This window comes from Notolepis coatsorum, assembly GCF_963971535.1.
Source record: "Notolepis coatsorum genome assembly, chromosome: 3".
Taxonomy (NCBI): Eukaryota; Metazoa; Chordata; class Actinopteri; order Aulopiformes; family Paralepididae; genus Notolepis; species Notolepis coatsorum.
Genome location: NC_140167.1, coordinates 190,440,043 through 190,465,409, shown reverse-complemented (window position 1 = coordinate 190,465,409; position 25,367 = coordinate 190,440,043). Strand labels below are relative to the sequence as shown.

At 42.3% G+C, this 25,367-nt stretch overlaps 1 protein-coding gene across 1 annotated transcript in view; it reads left to right on the top strand.

The window, feature by feature from the left end:
• LOC311226105 (targeting protein for Xklp2-B-like) overlaps positions 1-17,867 on the top strand; it is a gene marked incomplete at both ends in the record, with an annotated part of 33,990 nt that extends 16,123 nt beyond the window's left edge. The window contains 8 exons of the mRNA XM_084311480.1: positions 5,470-5,618; positions 6,058-6,226; positions 6,723-6,861; positions 8,031-8,250; positions 10,802-10,897; positions 11,330-11,500; positions 14,427-14,583; positions 17,791-17,867. Coding sequence (XP_084167606.1) covers positions 5,470-5,618; positions 6,058-6,226; positions 6,723-6,861; positions 8,031-8,250; positions 10,802-10,897; positions 11,330-11,500; positions 14,427-14,583; positions 17,791-17,867 — 1,178 coding nt within the window. The remainder of the gene's footprint in view (positions 1-5,469; positions 5,619-6,057; positions 6,227-6,722; positions 6,862-8,030; positions 8,251-10,801; positions 10,898-11,329; positions 11,501-14,426; positions 14,584-17,790) is intronic.
• Positions 17,868-25,367: the final 7,500 nt, after the last annotated feature.

The window sequence follows — 25,367 nt, the reverse complement described above, 5'->3', positions numbered from 1 at the left end:
TTCTCGTTCAAAACGGACGTTTCTATTCAAGGGTCACAGCACCAAAATTGTAGTAACTTCCTAGCTTAACCTTCGTACTCTGCGCTGTGTTTAAACCTTAAAAAGCTCTTTGAAGTACTACTTAGCTACAAATGCAGATAACCATGTATGTGATGGTTTTCTGCCCGTACACCTTCAGAGAACACGGCGCGGCGGTTGAAGAAATCGAGTTCTGAGCAGTTTGAAAAGGAATCCGTGTTTAATAAAAAGGATTTCAATCCATACAAATCAAAGATTTGAAAGAACAATTTGCAATAAAACCTGATGGAAGACCTCACTATGCCGAGGTTCACCAGACTTTAGGCTAAATATTCAATATCTATGTCTCGTCTCGGCTTCTTCAGATGGTAGGTTTTCGCGGCCGTCTCTCTGCTGCAGTCTGTTGTGGAGAAAAAGGGTGTGTGTTCTTTGTCGCTTCCTGGGTCTCTGTTCGGGTCTGTTGTTGTGCCTCTACTAGCACGAAGTCTGCTAATATCAAATTTAGGCTCCGCCTCTAATGTTACGGCAAGCGGGCGTTTTCCAACCTCTCCTCGAGTGTTCCTATTGGAGGACACGTACTCTCAACTCTTATTGGCTAACTCCTTATCGTGACGTTTTACATCGAATTGTGTCACGATGTGGTTTCAAATGGTCTTTTCTTTTGATCTGTGATGGTTATCTGCTCTTTTGTTTTCAGCAGAGACAAACTGGCATCTCAAATGGCAGTTTCATTGTTGGAACAGATGGCCTAGGGCCCTGGGTTGTAAAATCACCCATGTTATTGACTTTCCCAGGAAGGATCAAACGAGACACTGTCTCCTACTCAATAAGCGTCTGCTTGTTTCAACCCCCCTCCACAGAGATTTGAGGAAGCCCGAACCAACAGCCGCATTACCAAGTCAGAGGTGTCTCGTTTCTTGTACTTTAGGAGGGGGGGGGGGGGGGAGAAAAGTGTATGTATTGTACCTCTGTGTTTTCGCCATTCTGTGCTTCATGATATACAGTACAATGAACACCAGTTTGGCTGGAATTCTACTACAGTAGCCAGCTACCGTTAGCTTGCCGAGGCTATTAGCACACCGACAATCTGTGTAGCCAGCTACCGTTAGCTTGCCGAGGCTATTAGCACATCGACAAGCTGCTGGAGCTCCCGACGCTCGGCTGGTTGAAGTGGATCTAGGTAGCCAGCAGGCTGAATGCTCCGCGACGCTGAACTGCCTGGGCCGGTCTGTCTGTCAAAGACCGAGGGAACCGCGTCCGGCTTCAGTTGATTAGTGGTCTTCTGGACAAACATCCCACCCCAACAACATAATCCGAGGCAATGAAGTGTTCGCTGCAGATCCTCCTTCCCAGTCCAACAGGCTGGTCGCGCCGCCTGAGTGCAGCCAGCCTGAGCCAACGTGCCAACAACACTGTTTTTTTCACTGGTAGTTTGTGGAAATTAACCAACTTTCCTCTCTCTCACATGGTAAAATTAGTTTGAACAGCCAGGAGCAATACAAACAGAACCACCGCGGTCCCGTTGTTTTGTAGGCAACATTTTATTTACTGACTGACCCATTCACTATAGGCAGCTAACCAGCAGTGTATACACCAAACCAGCCCAATGACGTCAGCAACAAAATGGCCGCGCCCATAATGATAAATGCTTCAAAAATGCACATAACAAATCGTTTTTTCTTAGAAACTGCTTATTTTTATAACGTGATTTTTTTTCTGTGGCTTATCTAAATACTAATGTGATGCTAGGAATATGTATTTATCGCTATGCTTCATCTCCACTTTAATGTTACATCAAATCAGATGATGGCCTGTCCTTTCTCCAGGACCTGTCACTGTCCGTCTATCAACAATAATGCACCCACGGTGAATCGTAGTCGAGTAGCTACTGACTAGCGTTATCAAATGTCAATGCAGGGAAGATGAGCTAGGTCAGCTAGCTTAGCTTGATAACGGTACCTTGGCTAAAGTTGGTGCTATTCATAATCCAGCAATAATGGCTGCAGACCTGCAAGCCGTACAGCAAGTGCCAAAGGAAAAGAGAATGTTGAATATTTATTTTGCATCGAAAATCACAAACGTTACTAGCCAGAGCATCTGCTACTAGCTAACAGACTGGGTAGCAAGTGCAACAACGTCTAACGTCTGTGCGGCTCATTGGAGTAGGGTATATCTGCAGTGCCGCAGCCCCATACTCATTGATTAATGATGCTAATACTAATCTAATCACCTGTTGTTGAATAAATACCATTACTTTCTAGTTATTACTAAAAAACTGTATATATAAAACAGTATCTGTAGCTAAAAAAAAAAAAAAAGTATAATATATATATAATTTTTTAAATGTATGCACTGGTATCGGATCATTATCGGTATCGCCCGATAGCCAAAGCTTGGGTATCGGAATCGGATCGGGAAGGAAAAAATGGTATCGGAACATCTCTACTATCTTTACAGCGTCTTTTGGGCAAATAAGTTAACATTTCTTTTCAAGGGCTTTTTTTGCCCCCCTTAATTGATTTTCGGGGGCTTTTTTTTGTATTTCGGGGGCACAACATTTTTATAATGAAAATTAACATAAAGATTATAAAACATTGTTGACACTTTTTTTTTTACAGTCTTCGTCCCTATGTTTGATAACGTAATGTTAATGTCTAGGGCTCTACGCTAACCTTTTTCCCAAGGAGCACATGTGCTCCTAAATAAAATTTAAATGCAAATTTAGGAGCACACAGAAATTTAGGAGCAGAGTGACAATTGTTCAAGTAACACACACACACACTATGTGTGACATGGCTTGGTTTCATGTTTTGAGGTACCTTCAATTATCTGTAAATAATACATACATACTCTATCTAAATAGATTAAATATGATTGTCCCTGAGGGCAAGTTGTGTTGTCAGATCGATCAATGAAATACGTTGCGTGCTCAGCGCTGTGGAATGAAGGAAATGCGCATCAGGATAATTTGGATGTTATTCTTTGGAGTTGTGTTACAAATGAAATGGTCTTTCCCCGCCGAACATAAGTTACTTAACGTTACACAGGTCGCGCTATGCAGATGCTTAGCTTGCTAACTTTAAGATGGCAGTGTAACTTAATGTTACACAGCACTATGCATGCTTGCTGAAAAGCAGAGCTCTCCGTCTGTCTGTGTTCGCACCTCTCAAGCACCCTGTAACACGCAGCGGGCCCCGCCTCCCTCCCTCCTTGCATTCCACCCAAAAACTGAATTTCAGTCCAGTTTCTTAACTATTAACAGCGGAACTGTTTTGTAATCTTCACTCTGCAAGGAAAAGATTTTTCCGGTTTGCACACACACATATTATTAGGGCCAAATACGAGGGAAATGCTCGCACTGTAGAGCATATATATAATTATATATATATAATTAGTAAACTGTCGGGGGGCTTTTATTGCCCCCCTTAACTGATTTTCGAGGGCATTTGGTCAATTTGAGGGCATTTTGCCCCAAGCCCCCGTTAATTTCAAACCCTGTCTATAGATATCAATTTTCCCGACAGAACGCTACCTGACTCGACAAAATCAGTTAGCGACAGTCTCTGCAGGGGTCTGACACCTATTCAATGCACACACATGCTCTGTCTGAGTATGTGTAGTGTAACCGGGATAATTCAGCCATATAATCTAGCAAGAATTAAACCTATTTACAAGTCTTATGTTTTGCAAATAAGGAAACGGCTGTAGAACAGTTCAAAGAACTCAAATGCCATTTATCTATTTTGACCGATTTCTGAAATGCGCGACAGTTTGGGCATTTCTGAGGAATCCTCTCGGCGATTGTCACCTTTGTTCTACCGCATGCAGGAGCAAACGGGAGTCGTGACCCCAGAGAGTTTAATCAATTCGTAAAATCCCAAGCACTCTTTTAAATCTTCGGTGGATGTTATTTCTGGCACACCTCCCAGCCTGCCGATGTCACTCGGTTGACCAAATTACATCTTTTCACAACAATGGCAGGTGCTGGCCCCCTGAAACCAGTCTCATTGAATCAAAGTCAAAATTGTGTAATCCGATATCCAGCCCTATGCAGGGCTGTACGTTAACTTTTTTTGCACATAGCACTTGTGCTACAGAGGTTGATGGTTTTGTACCACAGGCCAAAATCTTGTAGCGCGAGTATAAAACGTCTCTAAAAACAACCACAAGTAGTGCAGTTCATTACTTAAATAGGTATGTGACTGTCAAGGGACATGAATCTTGCATACAGGGCACACAAAATCCAAACTTGAACAAGAAATGCTTTCAGACAAATTCTCCTTTATTTGCCCATAATGTAAAACAAGGACATAACCATATAACAGAAGCAGTCTGAGACCAGGCAGTGCTGGTGTGGACTCAGATTACAGGGAAAGCTAGAAACCAACATAACAAATGGATATAATGCATACAAACACCTGTACATATTTGTGGAACCAAATAAATGTATTATAATTATTCAAGTGTGTGCGTGCACACGTGTCACAGTTCCAGCATCATGTCTGCTGGCCACTTTTTCAGATTCATTTCATTTGCTATCGTCTCGATCATCTCTCCACATCGGACGTGGTTGTCATACGATGGAGTTATATCGGCTCCGTTCTTTTTACAGAGTAAAATTAGCGGCTTAAATTTAGTGAACAGCATTTCTTCCTTGGCGATGCAATATGCCACATTCATCTTAAGCTTTACCTTGTGGAGATCAGCATCCTCCGCTCTGGTCGCCTGTTTACTCAGTGAGTGCAAGAGGGTGCTGGCCCGCTCAGGGTTTTGTTTAGCGTTGAAGGCATCCCGGGCAAGAATGTGTCGATGGGACGCATTATGTTTATTAATGTTATCCCTTTTTAGGATATTGTTACCCACAATATAGGTGTGATCGGATCTTTTCCAGAGCCTCCCGGCACCAGTGACGGAATAATGGCTGCGCTTCCTCTCTGCGTTATATCTGTAAATCTTGTTAATCTTCTCCTTGTCTCGTTTCTATTAACGGTGGTCCCTCTCTGGCTCGTTTGGGGTTTTGATCTTGTACTAATCCTTCTTTTGTTGGATTTAATACCTTTAAAAAAGCGCTTCATTTTGTCGAAGTCACTCAGTGTACATTGAGCTTGCGACTCGCTGGCATATTGTTCGCTAGGAATTATGGGATTTGGTGTTTGATATATGGACTCTACGCAGACAGGACATTGTTTTTAATCGCATGAGACTACAACTACCAAGTGGAATAGCGTGGCGCCGTGGCCATTCAACTTAATACCATCACACTTTTTTTTATGCGCGACACGCACGGGCCATCGCACCAGTGCTACTGAAGTAAATCCATTCATCGCACTGACGTCAGTGTAGCACGTGCAACATATATCTCGCACTGTACAGCCCTGCTATGTCTATCACTGTAAGGTCCAAATAAGTCTATAGGTTGAATTTGTGTGGCCTTGCTCTTGCATCCCTCAGATCCACCACCAAAGAAGTTGGTTCTGTGCATAACTGTGCCCAAGAAGTTCAACTTCAGCACTGACAGCCGTGCGAAGGCAGGCACACTGGCAAACCCATACTATAAGGAGGTGGACTTCACGACCCAACTCCGCAAACACGGCTCCCCTGTAAGCACTTTGCCCCTTTGCTTAAGATGGCAGATGCTGCCATTTTCTCATATCGCTACACGTCCGATATATTTATGATTAGTGATGCACCGATGTGAAAATTGTGGCCGATAACCGATATTAATATTGCTGTTCTGGCCGATATATTTACAGATGTCGATGGAGCTATTTTCCAAAACGCATTATTTTTTATTTTTAAACTTTTGTAACTTATTTTCAGAAATTACTGATATTTTGAAACTATTTAAGGCCAAAACATGTACTTTTTTTTTTTTTTATATATATATATATATATAAATATCGGCTCGGCAAGTGATACCGTATTAAAAAAAAACTGCCATATCGGCCGATATATCGTGCATCACTATTTATGATTGTTGTGGAACTCCTCACCCTCACTATTGACATGTGTCTTGTATTTTGTTTCCCCCGTTCTTAGTCAAAGGCTCCTAAAGCCACGGTGTCCAAGCCCTTCAACCTCTCCACGGGCAACAAGAGGAAGGTGGAGGGGTCTGATGCCTATGTGTCCATAGCCCAGCAAGTAGAGCAGTTCCAGAAACGCACCCCTGAGCGCTACCACCTACGCAGCCGCAAGAATCAGGAGAGAGGTGTGTCCTGGGAGTTTCTTTTCTTCAGTTGGCATGGTGGCGCAGTGGTTAGCACTGTTGCCTCTAGGGCTGAGCCAACGTTTCAATGTTCGGACCTTCGTTCGTTACGTTGGCACTCTAATCTTAACCTCTTAATTAACAGGCACCCCGAAAAGTGGCAATTTGAGGACTTTTTTTTTGCAAATACTATACTTTATACTCATATAGCACATGCATAAGCCTAGTCTCTTTTGAAAGATAACATTCGGAAGTTTCTCATACAAGAAACGCATGGCGAGTTAACACGAGAAATCTCGTTGTTGGCAACCAATGTGTTAATATAGTCACCATCTTATGCCAAAAAGGGCTACGATTCCTACACTGTTCACCTGATATGAATGTAAACTCCCTAAATTTAAATCTGAACTTGCTTAAATCATTGCTTCATTTCAAATCCTGTGCTGGTATTACAGAGCCAAAACTATCCTAAGACTTAAGCCCTGTGTGTGTTTGTCAGGGCCGTCCCCACTAAAGGGGAAGCACCTGAAGACGACCATCCCCCACACACCTCAGCTGATGACGAGGCAGAGGACCAGAGCCACCACCGCGAAGAGTAGCGCAGAGATCGAGGCCGAGGAGGTGGATCAACTCCATAAGTAAGTAAATACTACACGCCTGACTGATTTCCACGTTATTGGACATATAACGGGCGCAGAAGGCGTTTGCAAGGTTGTCTCTACATTTCAAAACTCATGAGTTATGCATGTCAAATTGATTACATTTATCACAAGTTTGTATTTAACCACAAAGGGGCCGTTCTAATGAGCCTAGTGCAGGGGTCAGCAACCTTTACTATCAAAAGAGCCACTTTCCCCCCATCCCACAAAATAAAATGCTCAGGGAGCCGCACAACCTATTTACCCTTAAAATGAAGATAACGCTGTGTATAACGTTTTATATATCCCCAAGCATACCCCACATTTATCATAAAACGCCTGAATTGCATACCCAAAGTAATTTGCGATTTATTATACTTTATACTCATAGCACACAGTTTGTTGCATTAATGGGATTATAAAGCAACAAAAAGAAATTGACTTTTTATTGCTGTTTTTACCGGTTATAACAAAGGAAAACCTCAAACTCTTATGAAGAGGAGAAAAAATACTGGCTGTGTAGACCTATTTTTAAATAAAACCCTGAACTATTCAAGTATGAGTCCTTCCCTTATTTGTGGAACATTTATCAAATAAAAAGTAGTCTACTTTGAAAAAAGACTACCATGTGTAGACCTACTTTGAAATAAAACACAAAAGGAGAAGAAACACTGGCATCTGTAGACCTACTTTGAAATAAAACCCTGAACTATGCAGCTCTATTGGAGTCCTTCCCTTATTTGTGGAAAATCTATAAAATAAAAAGTAAATCTTTCGTTGTTCGCAAATTTCGCACCACATATCAGGCATACAGGTACCGTAAGCCTTTTGTTGACTAAATATCTTAGTTGATGAAATATTTTTTCATTTCAGTGTCACAGTATGACGTCTATCTCCAAAATAATAAGTAAAAAAGGAAAAAAAAAAATTGGTCCAGGGAGCCGCAGCTGATTGGCTAAAGAGTGGCCTCGGAGCCGCAGGTTGCCCACCCCTGGCCTAGTGTATGAACGAGTGGAGATAAAAAGCAGTGTTTCTTGCCAACTAATTGGGGAGAGAACAAAATACCTGCCCATCAAACCTATTTCAGAACCAGTGACTCACCGCTTCTATCCGCCTTCAACTCGGAATGGCCCTTCTAATGGCTAATAAATATCCGCTCCTCTCCACAGGTTTAAGTTCAAAGCCCGGGAGCTGAACAGGAAGATCCTGGAGAGTGCGCTGAACCCCAAAAAACCGGCAGCCAAGGAGTCCACCAAGATTGAGGCCTTCCAGCTGCATATTGAGAAGAGGCTCCAGGAGAGACAAGCCACCAAGAAGCCTGATGAGACGGAGAAGCAGCCCACTTTCCACTCTCAGCCCATACCCTCCAGGATCCTAGAGGGAGTTGTGGTGAGTCTTGGTCTGAGCCCATACCCTTCTAGAGGGAGTTGTGGTGAGTCTTGGTCTCAGCCCATACCCTCTAAGATCCTAGAGGGAGTTGTGAGTCTTGGGGGCCTTTCTCACTCACCCATTCGATTCCGTTCCATTTCGTACTGTCCTCATTCCGGATCGTATGCAAACTTCCCCCCTCCCTCTCCCCCCTCTAGTTTGTGTACACACTTCAGTCTTGGTTCGCTCCGGGTTCTGTTTACGGTTTGAGTTTTGAGCGTTTACGCTTGCTGTAGGCGATGATGTCACGCTCGAAAATGTAAACAGGAAGTGTGTTAAGATACATACAGACTGGAGACTGTATGCTGATATAAAAGAAACAAATAACCAATAAATATGAAGTTATATTTGAACCTCTGTTGTCAAGCCTTGTCAATATAACCCACCCCCCTTTTCTCACGAATGGAACTCTGTTGTAGAGTCCGCTTTTGAGCGTTTTGCAGGGTTAACGATAACGCTAAGCTAACGGCTAAAGCTAGATAGCTTAGCCTTTTACTAGTAACATTGCTCGCATCGATTATATTGAATGTCATTGATCTACTGGTCGACCACGGCCGACTGGTTGGGCACCACTGGTCTAATAGAAATAAATGTAGGGCTGGGCGATATAACGATAACGATAAATATCGCGATATATTTTAATAATCGATATCGAATATCGATTTTTTTTTTTTTTTTTTTCCCTGCAACAGGGCAGTTTTAAAACCAGAGACAGTGGACAGACTTGTCTTTCTTGCCTGCAACTTAAAGTAATGGCTTTGCTTGTCCAAATGACAATACTGACCAAATTCAGATTTCTTTTTCTCTTGTCCATTTATTTTGTTTGCTTTCTAATTTAAAATACATTTTGAAACCGTCTGTACACAGTAGGCTATGTGTGCTAGCAGAACTAGACTCCAGTCACGAGTCACAGTGCACATGTGCGGTGGTTTGTCCACCAAAAAAGCGCCAAAAGATCGAAAATAAACTAGCAGAGCCAGAACTGTTCAACTCCTCTGGAGCCACAGCCAGCAGAGAAGCTGGTTTACTTTAGCTTTTAAACCAGCTGCAGCCTGAGAACTGGAGTGTGAGGGGATGTAACACTAAAGATGGCGGCAATGACAAAGAATTGCTGCAAAATAAACATACATCTGTTGTTTAAAAAAAAAAAAAAAAAAATTATTTTTATTTTATTTTTTATAATTATCGATATCGAGAAATAAAATTATCATATCGTTATCGCGATATGATTTTTTTCCATATCGCCCAGCCCTAAATAAATGCATTCGAACAAGAAAGTATAGTATACAGCAATGGCTAAGCTAACGGCTAACGCTAGTTACCTTAGCCTGTCCAGCAGCTGGACTGGATCCAGCAGACTGGATGCTGATATAAAAAACAAATAACCAATAAATATGAAGTTATATTTGAACCTCTGTTGTCAAGCCTTGTCAATATAACTCACCCCATTTTATCACGAATGGATGGTGTTGTAGAGTTCGCTTTTTGAGCGTTTCCCAGGGCTAACGCTAAGCTAACGGCTAATGCTAGTTAGCTTAGCCTAGTCTAGTATAGCCTGTAGCACTTATTTTTCAGCAAAGAACGTGCAATAAACAACGGATACATTCACTGTGTTCTGCCTCATTTGTTGATGAAACAAAACTAACATCAACACAATTGAACACCAAAAGCTGAGTTTAGTCTCGTCGGCGCTGATTTTGTTAGCTTACATACTAACGTGAATTGAATGTGGCAAACGCTAAGCTAACGGCTAACGCTAGTTAGCTGAGCCTGTTCAGCACATTATCCCATCGCTCGTGGCAATTATATTCCATGTCATTGATCTACTGGTCGACCACGGCCGACTGGTTCGGCACCACTGGTCTAATGGAAATAAATGCATTGAACAAGAAACCTATGTATAGACATAGCATGGCAAACAAAATTGCCAGGCCTAATGCGAGCCAGGGAAGTGCTGTTTGAAACGTGGCTTGTTTTCATCCATGTGAGGCTCCACATGCTTCTTTGGTTGCGGTCTGAACTCTCAAATTGCCCATAAATATCGTTTTTGTGGGTATTGTCCAGTTGTTGCTGTGTGGTTTTATCTGCCCAAAATTCAAGCGAGCATGAAAAGCATTACAGTAACGACGTTGTGTGTCACGCCCCCCGCTCCCACTGGCCCGCATCAGAAGCCACCTATTCCAAGCGGCCCAGGTTCAGCGCGGGGTAGAACATCGGCGCCGGTTCGATCCCAAGAGGGGTGTGTCCGTCTGAGTGAGAACACTCCCCCCCCCCCCCCCCCCCCCCCCCCCCCCGTCCCCGGGGGCGCTGTCGATCCCAATAGGTGAGTGAGAAAGGCCCCTTAGTCTCAGTCCATACCCTCCAAGATCCTAGAGTGAGTTGTGGTGAGTCTTGGTCTCAGCCCATAGCCACCACTTTTGTGTGCTCTTCAGTTGTCATATTCCTTATATTTGGAGCAGACTTAATGTCATGAATAAATGTCATGCTAACTCACTGCTGTCATGGTCAACAGGGTGTTCCAATGAGGAAAGTTATCCATGCTACTATCCCAGAGTCTCCAGCTTTTGCCCTCAAGAACAGAGTGCGCATGGACCGCAAGGTTGAAGAGGTAAGGACAGACATTGAGGGGTGTACATTTTGTATTTGGAAAAATGTTGTATAAATGGCACAGCGAGCAGCATATCTAGTAATTGCTTTGTTTCTTATCCAGTGCCCTTTCTTTTGGACAAAAAATATAATCCATTTATTAGCCTATTGTTTGTTTTACCTCAGGTGAAACTGCCACCCCCCATCAAGGCCAACCCAGTGCCCCACTTTGGCCTTCCCTTCCAGCCGCGTCTTCAGGTGACTCAGATGGCCGTCTGCCCATTCTCCTTTGAAGAGAGGGAGCAAGAGAGGAGGGTCCTGAAGGAGAAGAGACTGGATGGAATGAGGAATGAAGAGGTAGAGGGGGAGATGTGTTCTGTTTCACCCCTTTTGCTTTTCTGAAATGTCCAGAAGGGAATATTTCTTGTCATAATATTATGCTGTTTTACCTCAGGTGAAACTGCCACCCCCCATCAAGGCCAACCCAGTGCCCCACTTTGGCCTTCCCTTCCAGCCGCGTCTTCAGGTGACTCAGGTGGCCGTCTGCCCATTCTCCTTTGAAGAGAGGGAGCAAGAGAGGAGGGTCCTGAAGGAGAAGAGACTGGATGGAATGAGGAATGAAGAGGTAGAGGGGGAGATGTGTTCTGTTTCACCCCTTTTGCTTTTCTGAAATGTCCAGAAGGGAATATTTCTTGTCATAATATTATGCAACGGCGAAACTTAAGAGGCTTTGTTTATCCTTTTCCACTGCCAACTGACGTGCCAATTTTAGCTACTGCTCTGGCGCAGGTAGCAAAGTTACAATTCTATACTGAAGACCGTTGATTGGTCAATGGAAATATTGACTAATGAATCATTTGCATAAGACATTTGCTGAATTTTTTTCTTTTTAATACATGGGTATATCCTCTACAACAGGGGTCTCAAACTCAATTTACCGGGGGGCCGCTGGAGGTAGAGTCTGGGTGAGGCTGGGCCGCATCAAATATTCCACAAAAAAAGGGATTAAAGTACCGGTATTCCAAAAAAAAGTACAACTGATCCAATCTTTAGCAATAACATTTCAGAACATGAACGGTTCTTCAGAACATAGCCTTCTCAGTGGACTCATCCACAGCTATGGAAATGCACTGCATTTTTTTTTTATTCTATCACAAAGCTGTTTAATCAAATCACCAGCCAGTATTTCAGTTATTCTGGTTGCTGTGCGAGCGGGATTTGCATTTGTTTGCCTTCAAACATGGTCTCCATCACTGATGCATACATAATAAAATAATGTAGGACTGAAGAGGGAGAATGGCTTCTTGCCACTGAGTGAGGACTTGGTTGCTTTTTCTCGTTGTGACATAGATTTAACAATAATTCTGCTTGCAGCTTGATATGATTTTCATTCCATTTATTTTTGTGGTTCTTGGCACTGAATTTTGAGGAAAGGTTGCATTAAAATAAACTGTTTCGTAGTGGCGTTTCAAATTGCTACCGTTTCTTGGCATATTAGTCACATTGGTTGGTCCTGGGACTCGGGATGCATATTTTTCAGTCCATTCACCTTTGAATTGCAGTCGACTTTTCTTTTACTGACCATCTTTGAACGTGCCATATTTTTCTGCTGGCTGCCTCTGCCTGCTGGCGAAACTAGGCTAATAGCTACTTATCTCATGGAGATAAAACTGGGAGCGAGGCTACTGTAGATGCGCTGTCAACTCTGCTCTGACTGTTTAAGACCCGCCCTACTCTGCATCTGATTCGCAGACTGTGGGTGAGGGGGGGAAAATGCTGACGGGACGCTGAATGTGATTGGACCAGAGCAGAGTACACAGAGTGGCAGTGCAGCCGGACATGCAGAGCACTGCTCGCAGAGGAGATGGCGAAGATGCATTTGCCTTCCACTTGTAGACTACAAGTGATTAAATAAAACTTCCAACTCTTGCGCAACGACTCGGCAAACAGTTGCGCGCGGGCCGCATTAACACTAAACTTTGATGTCAAGTAGGGGGCCGCAAAATATCATCCCGCGGGCCGTGAGTTTGAGACCCCTGCTCTACAATGATGTTCACTCTGGCATTCATGTTGTGAACTGATGCCAGAGAGCTGATTTGAGTCTCATGAGTCTCATGAATGTCCACTTTAACTCCTCCTACCTTCTTTAACTCCTACCTTTCCTGCCTGTCTTCTGTGATTGTTGTTTAACTGTTGCTACACCTTGACGAAGGTGTGAAAACGGCCTCATCTCGGCTGAGAATTTTTCATAGATGTGTTCTATCGGTTTCCTTATTTGCTAAATGTAATACGACTTGTAAATGGGTTAATTATTAACTTGTCCGGCTGTATAATTTCCCTTGCTGTCTAAAGAACTACACTTGAGTCGTAGAGGAGGGGCTGAGTACTTTCACTCTTGAGTGTCGTGGACAGACGTGCAGACGTAACGGCTACCAAATAATCCATTTAGAGACCATGGATCCAGTAGGCTACTTTGTTACCAGTGTGAGAATATGCAGAGAAAGTTTAATATGTTTAGAAACGTGTATCTCCGTAGCATAAAGATGGTAAGCATCAGGCGGAAAAGTGACCATACCTCCATGTCGGAAGCTCTGATCGACTCATGCTTGGTTTTAAATTGTTGACCTCTAACATTGCTGGCTTGCATTGCTTTCTGGGTAAAGTAGTCAATAAGCATATGAAGAGAAATTATTCCAGTTTCTTTGTGGGCTTGTATCTAAGGAATACATAGTGTGTTATCGGCATGATTCATAACTTGACATAGATTGAAAAGTATCTGCCTGATTTGTACAACTGATGGGGGGGGGGGGGCACACAAACACAAAAACAAAATAGCCCAGACCTCAGAGGGTTTTTAATTGAGAAGCATAGGGGAAGCAGTAGGGGTGTAACGATTCGACCTCGCAACGAATCGATTACGATTCTTCAGGCAACGATTCAATGCATCATGAAAATGTGGCTGGGGGAACTGATCACTCGGCATGAATGCACTAGGTCAATAAAAACAATACACACAAAAAAACGTACAATTTATTTTTTCCGATTATAATAGATTCTAACGTATTCAAATCGATGCATCGTTACACCCCTAGGAAGCACGGTACAGGATAGGTAGGACAAAACAAACGAACACATTTCGGTACTGTAAAAAAAAAATAAAAAAAATATGGACTTCATTCAATGGCAAGCCGAAAACGGCCGCAAGTGTTACTTTACAAAGCTAGATGCAGACAACGCTTGCTACAATATTATATACAGTATATATTAACATTGTTCTAAATAAATAATGATTAACATTGTTCTAAATAAATAATGATAATTATTTGATTTTTTTTTTACTGAGGTACGTAGATTACATTTTTAGAGACTAAAGTACAGAAAAAAGGTTGGTTCAAATGTGAAAGGTACCCAACCCTACTGTGCAGTGCTGGTCAATGGAGATAGGCTGATGTTACAAATGGTACAGGAAGGAATTTCACATTGTAAAATGTGCAGGAACTTCATATAGACACAACCTCTGCCCTGACCTATTTTGACTTTGTTGTCGTTAGGTACCCAAATTCAAGGCCCAGCTTCTGCCAAACTTCCATGAGGTGGTTGGTCTGCCTGAGAAGAAGGTGACTGAGCCCACCAAGCCTGAGCCTTTCAGGATGCTCGTCGACCAGCGAGGCGCCATAAAGAACGACCGCTGGGAAGTTGGAACTGATGGTATGCAGTGCTTTAGTTTTCCCAACCTCCATCTCCCTGCGTGCAGCAATACAAATGTCTCGCAAGAGTCCAAGTGTTATCTGCACTTGCATCGTGTTTTATTTAATACAAATTTAAATCTGTTTTCATGGACCATTGGAGGAGGACCAAATATTTTGCCTTCAGTTGTACCTTGTGTTTTTATTTACTTTCACTGAGTTGTCAGTTATCAAGCTGTGGTATTATCCAATTTTATAGTATTATATAGTTCGATGTGAAATTTCCCTATCGTGATAGAAGATTTTGTCCATATTGCACAGCCCTATTGTGCTATAATATATAGTTTATTTGTTAATGTAAAAAAAGTCACCTGGTACACTGCCATGTAACTTGTTATACTAACACAAATGGAGGTCCTGTTTAACACTTTCAGTGCCGGCCATTTAACATTGATAAACGACAGGCAGATTAGACACATAGCATTCAACAGGGTTTCCAATGACTTGTTTGCAGTCAACATTGTCGAAACAGATTGTTTTTTTATCTGTTTATTTTCGTTTTATAGCATTTTGAAAATCCCTCGTTTTCAAGGAAAATATATAGATTCCGTGATAAACGGCATTTACTGGAATATTCTAGCATACACGAACGTCATTTTTCGGCCTATTTATGATCGTTTACAAATAAACGCTAGATTATCGATAGTATATGTGTACTTATTCACGCTATAGAGGCTTCTCATTTCCTCATCAGGAATCACCTCGCACACACGCACGCATAGGGCAAAAGCAAATATCTCCGTGAAAACTGGTCCGATTATCCTAACTGGTCAAATAAATTCCTTACCTGAGATCAGATGTTATCCAAAAAGATTATTCCAATTCCTGATCGCAATTACAAATATCGATCACGCTTATTGATTAGTGTTGGTACTGTAAATACATAATCGTCGCTGTTCTGATGGCCGGCGATCACTTGGTCTCTTCAGCAGGCATGCGTTGTTCATGGCACGGGGTACCACTCAGTGGTACCTCACTGAGTATTAAAGATTTGAGCAGAAGCGCGTGCACGCACATGCACGCGCTCGCGAGAACGCGCTGCGCTCGGCTCGGATCGTTGTGTTTACCTGCGGCGCTACCTCGCATTATCATAACAATAGCCGCTATAGGCTGGTGTCTTCAACCAGTCTGGGACTCTTTGTTCAACCCCCCACCCACCACCACTCACCCCCGGACAACAACACACTCTGCAAACAGCAGCAACCCGGGACATTCCATATCTACATCACAAACTTCGGGACTGAGTAGATAATTAATTAATCTTCTCTTTATTTTTATTATTTATATTAAAACTGAATCAAACCATAAACAAGGTTGCCTGTTGGGATGTTAGATCCTAATGTGAAAAACTGATTTTATATGTCTGCACTTTATGTGCTCATTTTATGCCTGTCTTAATTCTGTTGTGAAGCACTTTGAGCTGCAGTTTCTGTATGAAAGGCTATACAAACAAAGTGTATTATTGTGCGCGAGGGAACATATGCGCATGCGCGCGGGGCCGCGCGTGCGTGTGCGCGCGCGCGTGCGCGCGGCGTCATTATCCTGCGTGGCGGCTCAGCCCATAATAACAACGCAACGCTGCTCTTCAGATGCCTCGACGGAAAAAGTGAAATGAGGAAACTGACCACTCCCCCTGCATCAATCTAAAGTAATGGGGTGCAGTTACACAGGGAGAGACGATAGGGGGCGGTATCTTCCCAATTGAGCTCAGAGAGACTCTGCAGCACTAACCCGAGGCTCGATTGATGAAATATGAATTCAAATAGCCAATAATAATTAAAAAAAAAACGGCAAACACTCAAAGGTCGGCATGAACTAACGACAAAGCGTCCGTGGCAACCAAAGTGTTAATGACTCGATACTCTTCACATTTTAAATTGCATTACTGTACATGAGCCATTCTGCCACATGGTTCCATTAATGATTTCAATGCCGTTCTCAACAACTATCTATAGTAGTGAGTCTAATGATTGCCTTTATTATCCCCTTGTGTATTTGGGGAATGTGCTAATTTGAGATTTGGCTCACTGCATGTATGGGAAATACTAGCCTACCCCTTAACGTTGCACAAATGGATCACTAGTCCGTATTAAGTGATGTTTCTTTTTCAAATGTAGCCAATAGTAAAGACCCTAACCATATCCAGTCGGTGTATATTTTCAGCACTACGTTTGTTTAGCAATGATTTTAAGTTATTAGTGAAATAACTAAAATCTCTGCATTGCACTGGAAAACGGATTATTTAGACAGAAGAACTAGCACTCATGCAATCATTGTAGTACAGAGATAAGAGACCCAGGGCTTTCGATGGTGGTCTACATTTCATAAAACTACACTACCCAGTGCACACCAGCCGCCGACAAAGTAAGAAACCACTTTAATTAGCATTGACTGGAATATCGTTTTTATATATCACGGGTCAAACAAACTAACATTATTGCCATAAAATACAATGTAGAAAAGAATGTTGACTCAATCCGGTTGCGAATAGAGGAGATCTTGGCATTTCTAAATAATCTTCCCTTTGTTAATTTGCTTAGCTTTTTACTATACTTGTTCTCAAGAAGTAACTGAATGAGCTTGTGGCATCTTTTAGCTTATAGTCATTAGTGTTTTATATTCTAACATTCTCTTTGGTTCGTTACAATTTAGGTCCATAGATGTCCCTAGATGCGTGCAAATGGATTAGTGGAAGTATCAATAATCTGAATAAAACCATCACTTTATCCGTCGGGTTTGGATGACGCTAACCGACATTTTGAACCTCTTGGTCCATATATGGGCATACATCCGTCCCGTGACACGAGGTATTCCCCGATCTGCATGCGCCAGCCCCAGTCTCCCCCGTAGACCAGATCGGCTAACGTTTTTGTCCTCGGACGTGGAGTGATACTGATTAAACCATGGTTTTGTGAAAAGGAATTGGAATCATAGCTGTGGATTATGCTCAATATCCCACGGCTATGAACCAATCAGATTGCTTGATTTGAGCTACCTGTTTTATTATAATAATAAATCATTGGTCTACCTTATATTAATTTCTTACTGGTCATTTCGTTAAAACAGTCGCAACAATTAATCTAACCATGTCTGTCTGTCTCTCTCCCCCTTCTTGTCTCTCTCTCTCTCTCGCTCGCTCGCTCTCTCTCGTGTGTTTCTCGGCCATCAGCGGAGGTAGAGGAGAGCAGTATGACGGATGCAGACGACGCCCAGTTACACACCGCTGAGAGTGACGATGTCCTCTAACCCCGCCCACCTAGCCTCACCCCAGCCAACCACAGCCCTCCTGGCCAAAGCCCCTCCCACAGCGGGTTATTAAAGGGAAACCTGGACATGTTGGTTTGTCAGTTAGAATGTAAGGCAACATGTGAGGGTGTCCCTCTAACCCGCTGCTTGGTTTATTATATTAAGGGTTGTTTTCTTCAGCGCTTTGCTGAGCAGCAGCACATGGGCCCCAACCTGTATCTGTTGCCAACAACAGTATAGTGAACATTTTACCAGGAAGTATTAAGATGTTATAGTATGTCATGTTGATGTTATTGTATGTCATGTTGTTTGTCTATAAATGTTTAATAAAAAAATGTAAGTAAAAAAAAAAAAGCTACAAAACTGGGACACTTTTCTTTACACAGTTCAGTGACATGTCTTGTTTATTTTTGCTATAAGATGATGTGATGTCTTTAGAAAGCTAAGAAAATCCTTGTTTCAATAGTATATGAAACTCAAAATGCCCTTTGTTATTAATGTTTCACATTTTGTTTATCATTTTGAAAATAAATTCTATTTGAATAAATATTTTTTAAAGCTAACCTCACATTTTAATTGCTAAATAATAACATACACTCTTACCAGGGGTCAAAACAATGCCATTTACTGCTTTTTATATAGAAATAAAATGTATATTATGCATAATTGAGTTTGGAATTTTGGCCCGGCCCCCCAACATATTTTCAGTTGCTCATTCGGCCCCCTGGGAAAAATAATTGCCCACCCCTGCTCTTAGCAGTTGTTTGTATTGAGCCGTACTGTATTGTACCCATTCTGCAATCTGTTAATAAAGTTTTCAATCAATCAATCAACCCATACCATCTATGGTGGATCAGCAATCTTCAGAGTGTGCGAGGCTCTCCTTCAGTTGAGACCGGCCCTGCAATCCTCAGTCGGTTGATTCCTCTGTACAAAACACCTGACCTGACCCATAGACAGGGGTGTAAAGTACTTGAGTAATTGTACTTCCTTACAATACTTAAGTACTGTTTTTGGGGATTTGTACTTTACTCAAGTATTATTAGCTTTGTATACTTGTACTTTTACTCAATTACATTTCAGAGAAAAAATACATACTTTTTACTCCTTACATTTAAAATGCAGACCTACAAAGTACAAATCTCGCAGGTCCAACCATTTTAATTATTTGTTTCTCTGGCCGAACTAACATTAACGTTATTAATCCTGCGGCCACACTTTATTTAAAAACAGCCAATCAAATCCCCATCAATGGAAAATGAACCCGCCCATACCCATGCTGATTGGTCCTTGTGCAAGACTAGAAAGCGGGGATCTTTGATTAAACACCTGCTATCAGAAGAATAGACAGTCAGAAAAAAGATTTTACTTTTACTTTTTAGTACATTTAAAAGTAGAAACTTTTTTACTTTTACTCAAGTGTGTTTTTAGCCAGATACTCGTACTTTTACTTGAGTACGATTTTGAGATCATCACCATGATCGAACAGGTGCTCCTCATCAGCGAACTTGATGTTGATTGGCTGCTCAGACAGGTCATCACGTGACGTCATCAGCCATCAGGCTATATAAGCTGGCAGCTGCCCACTGGTCAGTCACTCTGGGAGATGCAGGGAGTGCGCAGGAGGACGCTACCTCGCCCAGGGGTTCAGCCTCTGGGTTTGGTGGGGCGGGTTCTGGAGCAGTGGCGTTGTTAGCCCTGGGCTTCCGGGGCTTTAGCCCCGGATGTTTTTCTCCTAGCCCCGGAGCTTAAAGGCCAACCTCCAGCTTAAACCCTACTGATCAATTATGGGTAGTTTACATCATTGGTATATAATTTCATTATTTATTTATTTCCATTTGACACCGGAAATGCCACTCTGAAAGAGTTAAAAAGGTCCACACACGAATAACATGCACGCGCGAATCAAAAAAGCTTATCAAACGCAGACGTCACAACAGGACACAGGTGCATATTAATGAGCCGAATCTAATGTTGCTTTTCCACTAAAATAAAGTACTCAGTTTGTCTCCGTGTGGGGAGGCGGGGCTGCTGGTGATCAGCATGAGAGCTCCAGAAATGTCACGTGAAAAACTGCAGACCACTGATTGGTCAGAAGAGAGACGCGTCACTGTCTGGAGAGTCTGAACGAAAACAGAACGCCGCCATCTTTAATGTCTCGCGTAGGATGTCTTATGTATGTTTGCAGCACGAAACAAGTGCAATAAAAAAGGATACAGTCACTGTGTATTCTGCCTCATTTATTGATGAAACAAAACCGACATCAACACAATTTGCCACCGAGCGGAGAGTTTAGTCTGACAAAAAGATCGCTGATTAGTTACGCTTGTTGTTGGGGTTAGGGACGAGTGGTAACGTTAGTTAGCCTAATGCTAACGTTAGCAGATAGACACGAGAGGCTAGGTAACGTTAAAGCTTGTAGAATAGACACAATGAGGTAATGTTAGCGTTAGCATAATAGACACAACGAGAGTCTGGTTAATGTTGTTATTGATTGAATGAAAACTGTGTTTTACTCTGGCTTGCCAAGCTCATCATAGCCCCTTTCGTGACTGATGCACCGAGTGAATCCACAGTCACTTGCTCCTTAATAGGAAACCAACCTAGATTTACCATGAAGGACTGGTTCTGGCCGAACCGTTCGTTATACAAGTATCACAGAGACATTTCAAATGTACTCACAGTTGCACGAGGGTTTCGGACAGAGATACGGGATGGTTTGAAAGCTCTGCGTTGCTAATAAACATTTTAAATATCTTTTATAAACTGCTCAAAACGGCATTATTTCCGGCGTTGGCTGCCTGGTGTGATCACAGCGCATGCGCATCATGCACCCAACGCCGGAAATAATACTCCGCCTCCTTGCTACTGCCTGTGACTCACAGAGCCCCCTGGTGACCAACACCTGTTGTGACGACATTACACGCGCACGTTATGAACCATTGATTAAAATATGCACGTGCGTGGTGATTGTGTTGGGCAGACAAAATGTTTTGATAAAAATGCTAAAACTGGGTCAATTTCAATACTTTTTTTTCCAATTCTTCATGAAAGTCACTGTTGGCCTAGTCCACATTGTTTATTGAACAAAAATACAACGTGGAGGTTGACCTTTAAAAATAATAATAATAATAATAATAATAATAATAATAATAATAATAATAATAATAATTGTTTACATATTTTTTTTTCTTTCTTATATATATATTTTTAAGATGGCAGCATCCCCATTGTCTGTGCTGAATGTTTGTTAGCATTTGGTATTTTTGGTTGGTTTTTAGTACTTTTAAACATCCATTTTTAGTAAGTAGTAGTTTTGATTTGATCCTATAATTCTTTCATTCACCGATTTGTAGACTTGTTTTTTAGTGTCCTGAAAGGCGCTGAAGTAACAATTTACGTTCACATGGCTAATAGATTTGATATTATAGTGTATTTTTGATTAATTAGTAATAGTTATTTCAACAGTATTATAGCATTATTCTGAATGGCTAGCTGACCACAGTTTGACTTGACCTTGGCAAACCTGATTGACACACACACTCTATCACACCCCCACCCAGGAACCCGTTTTGTTGCACACAATATATGCATACACACACACACACACACACACACACACACACACACACACACACACACACACACACACACACACACACACACACACACACACACACTGTTCCATGCGTCCTCCCAAGAGACCAATGTTTGAACCAACACAGGGCAAACAGGTTTTTAGAGCAATCTGATCAAACACACCCCATGACCAATTGATTGACGACCCACACACTTTCAGCCATCGGAAACCCACCCATCCAGTTGGCCAGTAGTGGTAGCAAATTACAGAACAGTATTAGATTTGGGTTGAGCATATAATATATAAGGCAGTCATTTTGAACTGAGACACACACTCGGTAGAACCAAACTATCTGTGTCAGGATGGACGACTGTTGCTGTGTAACTTATGCTTGTGGTATGCTGAATTAATCATCTTCTTCACCAACTGAGCCATTGCCTCTGAAAACCATCTCCAGTCTGAATTCTTCTTGAAACCAGTGCCCACTCTCAATGAATCTACTTCAGCGCCTTATAAATAAAATGCATTATTATTATTATTATTATCATCCAGGAGGGAAAAGACACTTTGGATAGTAGGGACTGCATCTCCTGTCCTGGCCAGGAAACACTTTGCAACTGTGATCTCCTCTGGCAGTAGTTGGATATTGTAATGTGTGGCGAGGGGTTGCAGCAATTCCACTGAGAGAAACTGGTCTGAGGCTGGATAACATGCCTGTATGCCTCTCATAAGTTGTTCTCCAACTCATGAGAACCTGCTCTCAAGCTCTTGCAGCATTCTGCCGAGAACTGGATAGAATAGTCTCTGCTGATCTCCTGAGCTGAGGTCTGAGCTTGTGCCACAAGATGACTCAACTACATACTCGTCCATCCTTTTCTGCTTCCTCCTTTGGCTGGTAGTATGCTCCTCAATCCCAAGGCCATTACATATGGCCTTTGTCCTGTCATACATGTCCACTGCCATCTCTGAGGTGCGATAACCTTTGAGTGTGTCCTGCACTGTGCTTTTAAATAGTACAGATAGGTATTGAAGATGTGCACTTTAATGCAGCAGCACCTGGAGACATCCATACGCATGTCCAGTGTCCACTGACAAAGACATGCTCATGATACTGTGATAAACTATAATAATCTTTAATCGAACCCTGGTTAATTTCCTCGGATAGTCCGGTTGGTTTGGGGTGGTGTGAAAGCTCATTCACTCTTGCAAGTGAACCCTGCTGTGGTTCATGGAGGTAAACGGTACCCTATCCCCCCCCCTCACAGTGAGCTGTGGTGTTCCACAAGGAAGCATACTAGGACCGCTACTGGATCTCCTCTCTGGTAAACAAGAACACCCTGAAGACTCTGGCAGGAGCACTCATACAAGGGTACTAAGACTATGCTTGCACGTTGCACCTCATGGTACCAAAGCACCTCAAAGGCGCTAAAAACAAAATTACAAACATCTCAAAACAAACTGCTCAGACTACTGCTTGACCTTACTCCTAGAACCCACCTCACCCCTGCCCACTTTGACAACCTAGGATGGCTTAGAGTAGACGACAGAGTACAGCAACTTGCAATGGGCCTGGTCTACAAGATACACTACACGACCAAGGTACCCATGTACATGTCAAAATACTTCCCAAAGGTCAGTGAATACCACGATCACAACACCAGAGGGAGCTCCACAAATCATGTTAAACCCAGATTCGGCTCAAACAAGGGACTAAACACGTTTCGCAATTATGCCACATCAATGTGGAACGCCCTACTCAAAGCTGTAAAGGAATGTGAATCACTACCCACTTTCAAAAACACTCAAAGAACACCTACGGGAGACTGCAATTCGAAACTTGCTCATGTAAATGTCCTAACCCAACCCCCTCCAATGTACAGTAAATGACCAAGTATGGTTGTCAATATTCCAATGTACAGTTTTGCTTGTACAGTTGTACAGTGTTCCCCCCCCACCTCTCCTGCCCCCCCCCCACCCCACACACTGAACCACCTCCAATGTACAGCCCCCACCCACCCCACCTACCCAACCTCCCCCAATGTACAGTTTTTACATCAAATGTATATACTCTTTTCTGGACTCTTTTTGTATCACAAACAGTACTGTATTTGCAAATCTGGTATGTCATAAATGTATAGATGTAGCAGTACTGTATATCTGTATGTCATGTATGTCATATGTCCTGATGAATTGAAAATGGGGGACCCTGATGTAAACAAGACGAAAGTCTTTCTCTGGTCTGCACTCCCTTAACAATTGTGTGTATTGAGCTGTACTGTATTGTACCCATTCTGCAATCTGTTAATAAAGTTTTCAATCAATCAATCAATGCAAAGCGGACCAAAGGCAGGAAAATACCCCAAAATCAAATGTTTTTTTTATGAGAAGACTGAGACATATGTATATAATGAAACGCACAATACAGTTTTTTTTCCGATTGCTTGAGCACGATTTTGAAAACAGGCCCCGGTGTTTCAAAACACTACACACAATTAGCACAACCACACACACAATTATCAGAACACCTCAGATCCTTTGCTAAATTAAACACTCTTGTCAAGACTATACACTAATTTATAAAAACTACATTTTGTTACCATATGAGACACACGTTTCATATGACTTAATTCTGTTTGAACCAGTTACACACTGCTGTGCTTAACCTAAAACACATTTAGCTATTCTACTTCTCAGTGATTAGAGTACTGTAAGTGAAGTACACAGAGCATTTGCAAATATACAATAAATTCACCAAACACTACACAAGACGACTCAGCCCTGCTGGTCTCTGACAAGAACAAGTTACAGGTTGAAAAAAAAACCTGCTCGGAACTAGGCAAAATCTGCATATGGCTCGCTGATAACAAACTATCATTACACATGGGCAAAACAGAGTCCATTCTCTTCGGTTCAAATAACAAACTCAGCAAGACCGACGGCTTCTCAGTTACAGTGGGTGACAATATTGTCACAAGGAAAGATGAAATTACCTACCTGGGCTCCATCCTAGAGGCTAATCTTTCCAAAATGGCATCCAATGTAATAAAAAAAGTCAACCAACAAACTCGATTCTTGTACCGGATCTCCTCTCTGGTAAACAAGAACACCCTGAAGACTCTGGCAGGAGCACTCATACAAGGGTACTAAGACTATGCTTGCACCTCATGGTACCAAAGCACCTCAAAGGCGCTAAAAACAAAATTACAAACATCTCAAAACAAACTGCTCAGACTACTGCTTGACCTTACTCCTAGAACCCACCTCACCCCTGCCCACTTTGACAACCTAGGATGGCTTAGAGTAGACGACAGAGTACAGCAACTTGCAATGGGCCTGGTCTACAAGATACACTACACGACCAAGGTACCCATGTACATGTCAAAATACTTCCCAAAGGTCAGTGAATACCACGATCACAACACCAGAGGGAGCTCCACAAATCATGTTAAACCCAGATTCGGCTCAAACAAGGGACTAAACACGTTTCGCAATTATGCCACATCAATGTGGAACGCCCTACTCAAAGCTGTAAAGGAATGTGAATCACTACCCACTTTCAAAAACACTCAAAGAACACCTACGGGAGACTGCAATTCGAAACTTGCTCATGTAAATGTCCTAACCCAACCCCCTCCAATGTACAGTAAATGACCAAGTATGGTTGTCAATATTCCAATGTACAGTTTTGCTTGTACAGTTGTACAGTGTTCCCCCCCCACCTCTCCTGCCCCCCCCCCCACCCCACCCACTGAACCACCTCCAATGTACAGCCCCCACCCACCCCACCTACCCAACCTCCCCCAATGTACAGTTTTTACATCAAATGTATATACTCTTTTCTGGACTCTTTTTGTATCACAAACAGTACTGTATTTGCAAATCTGGTATGTCATAAATGTATAGATGTAGCAGTACTGTAT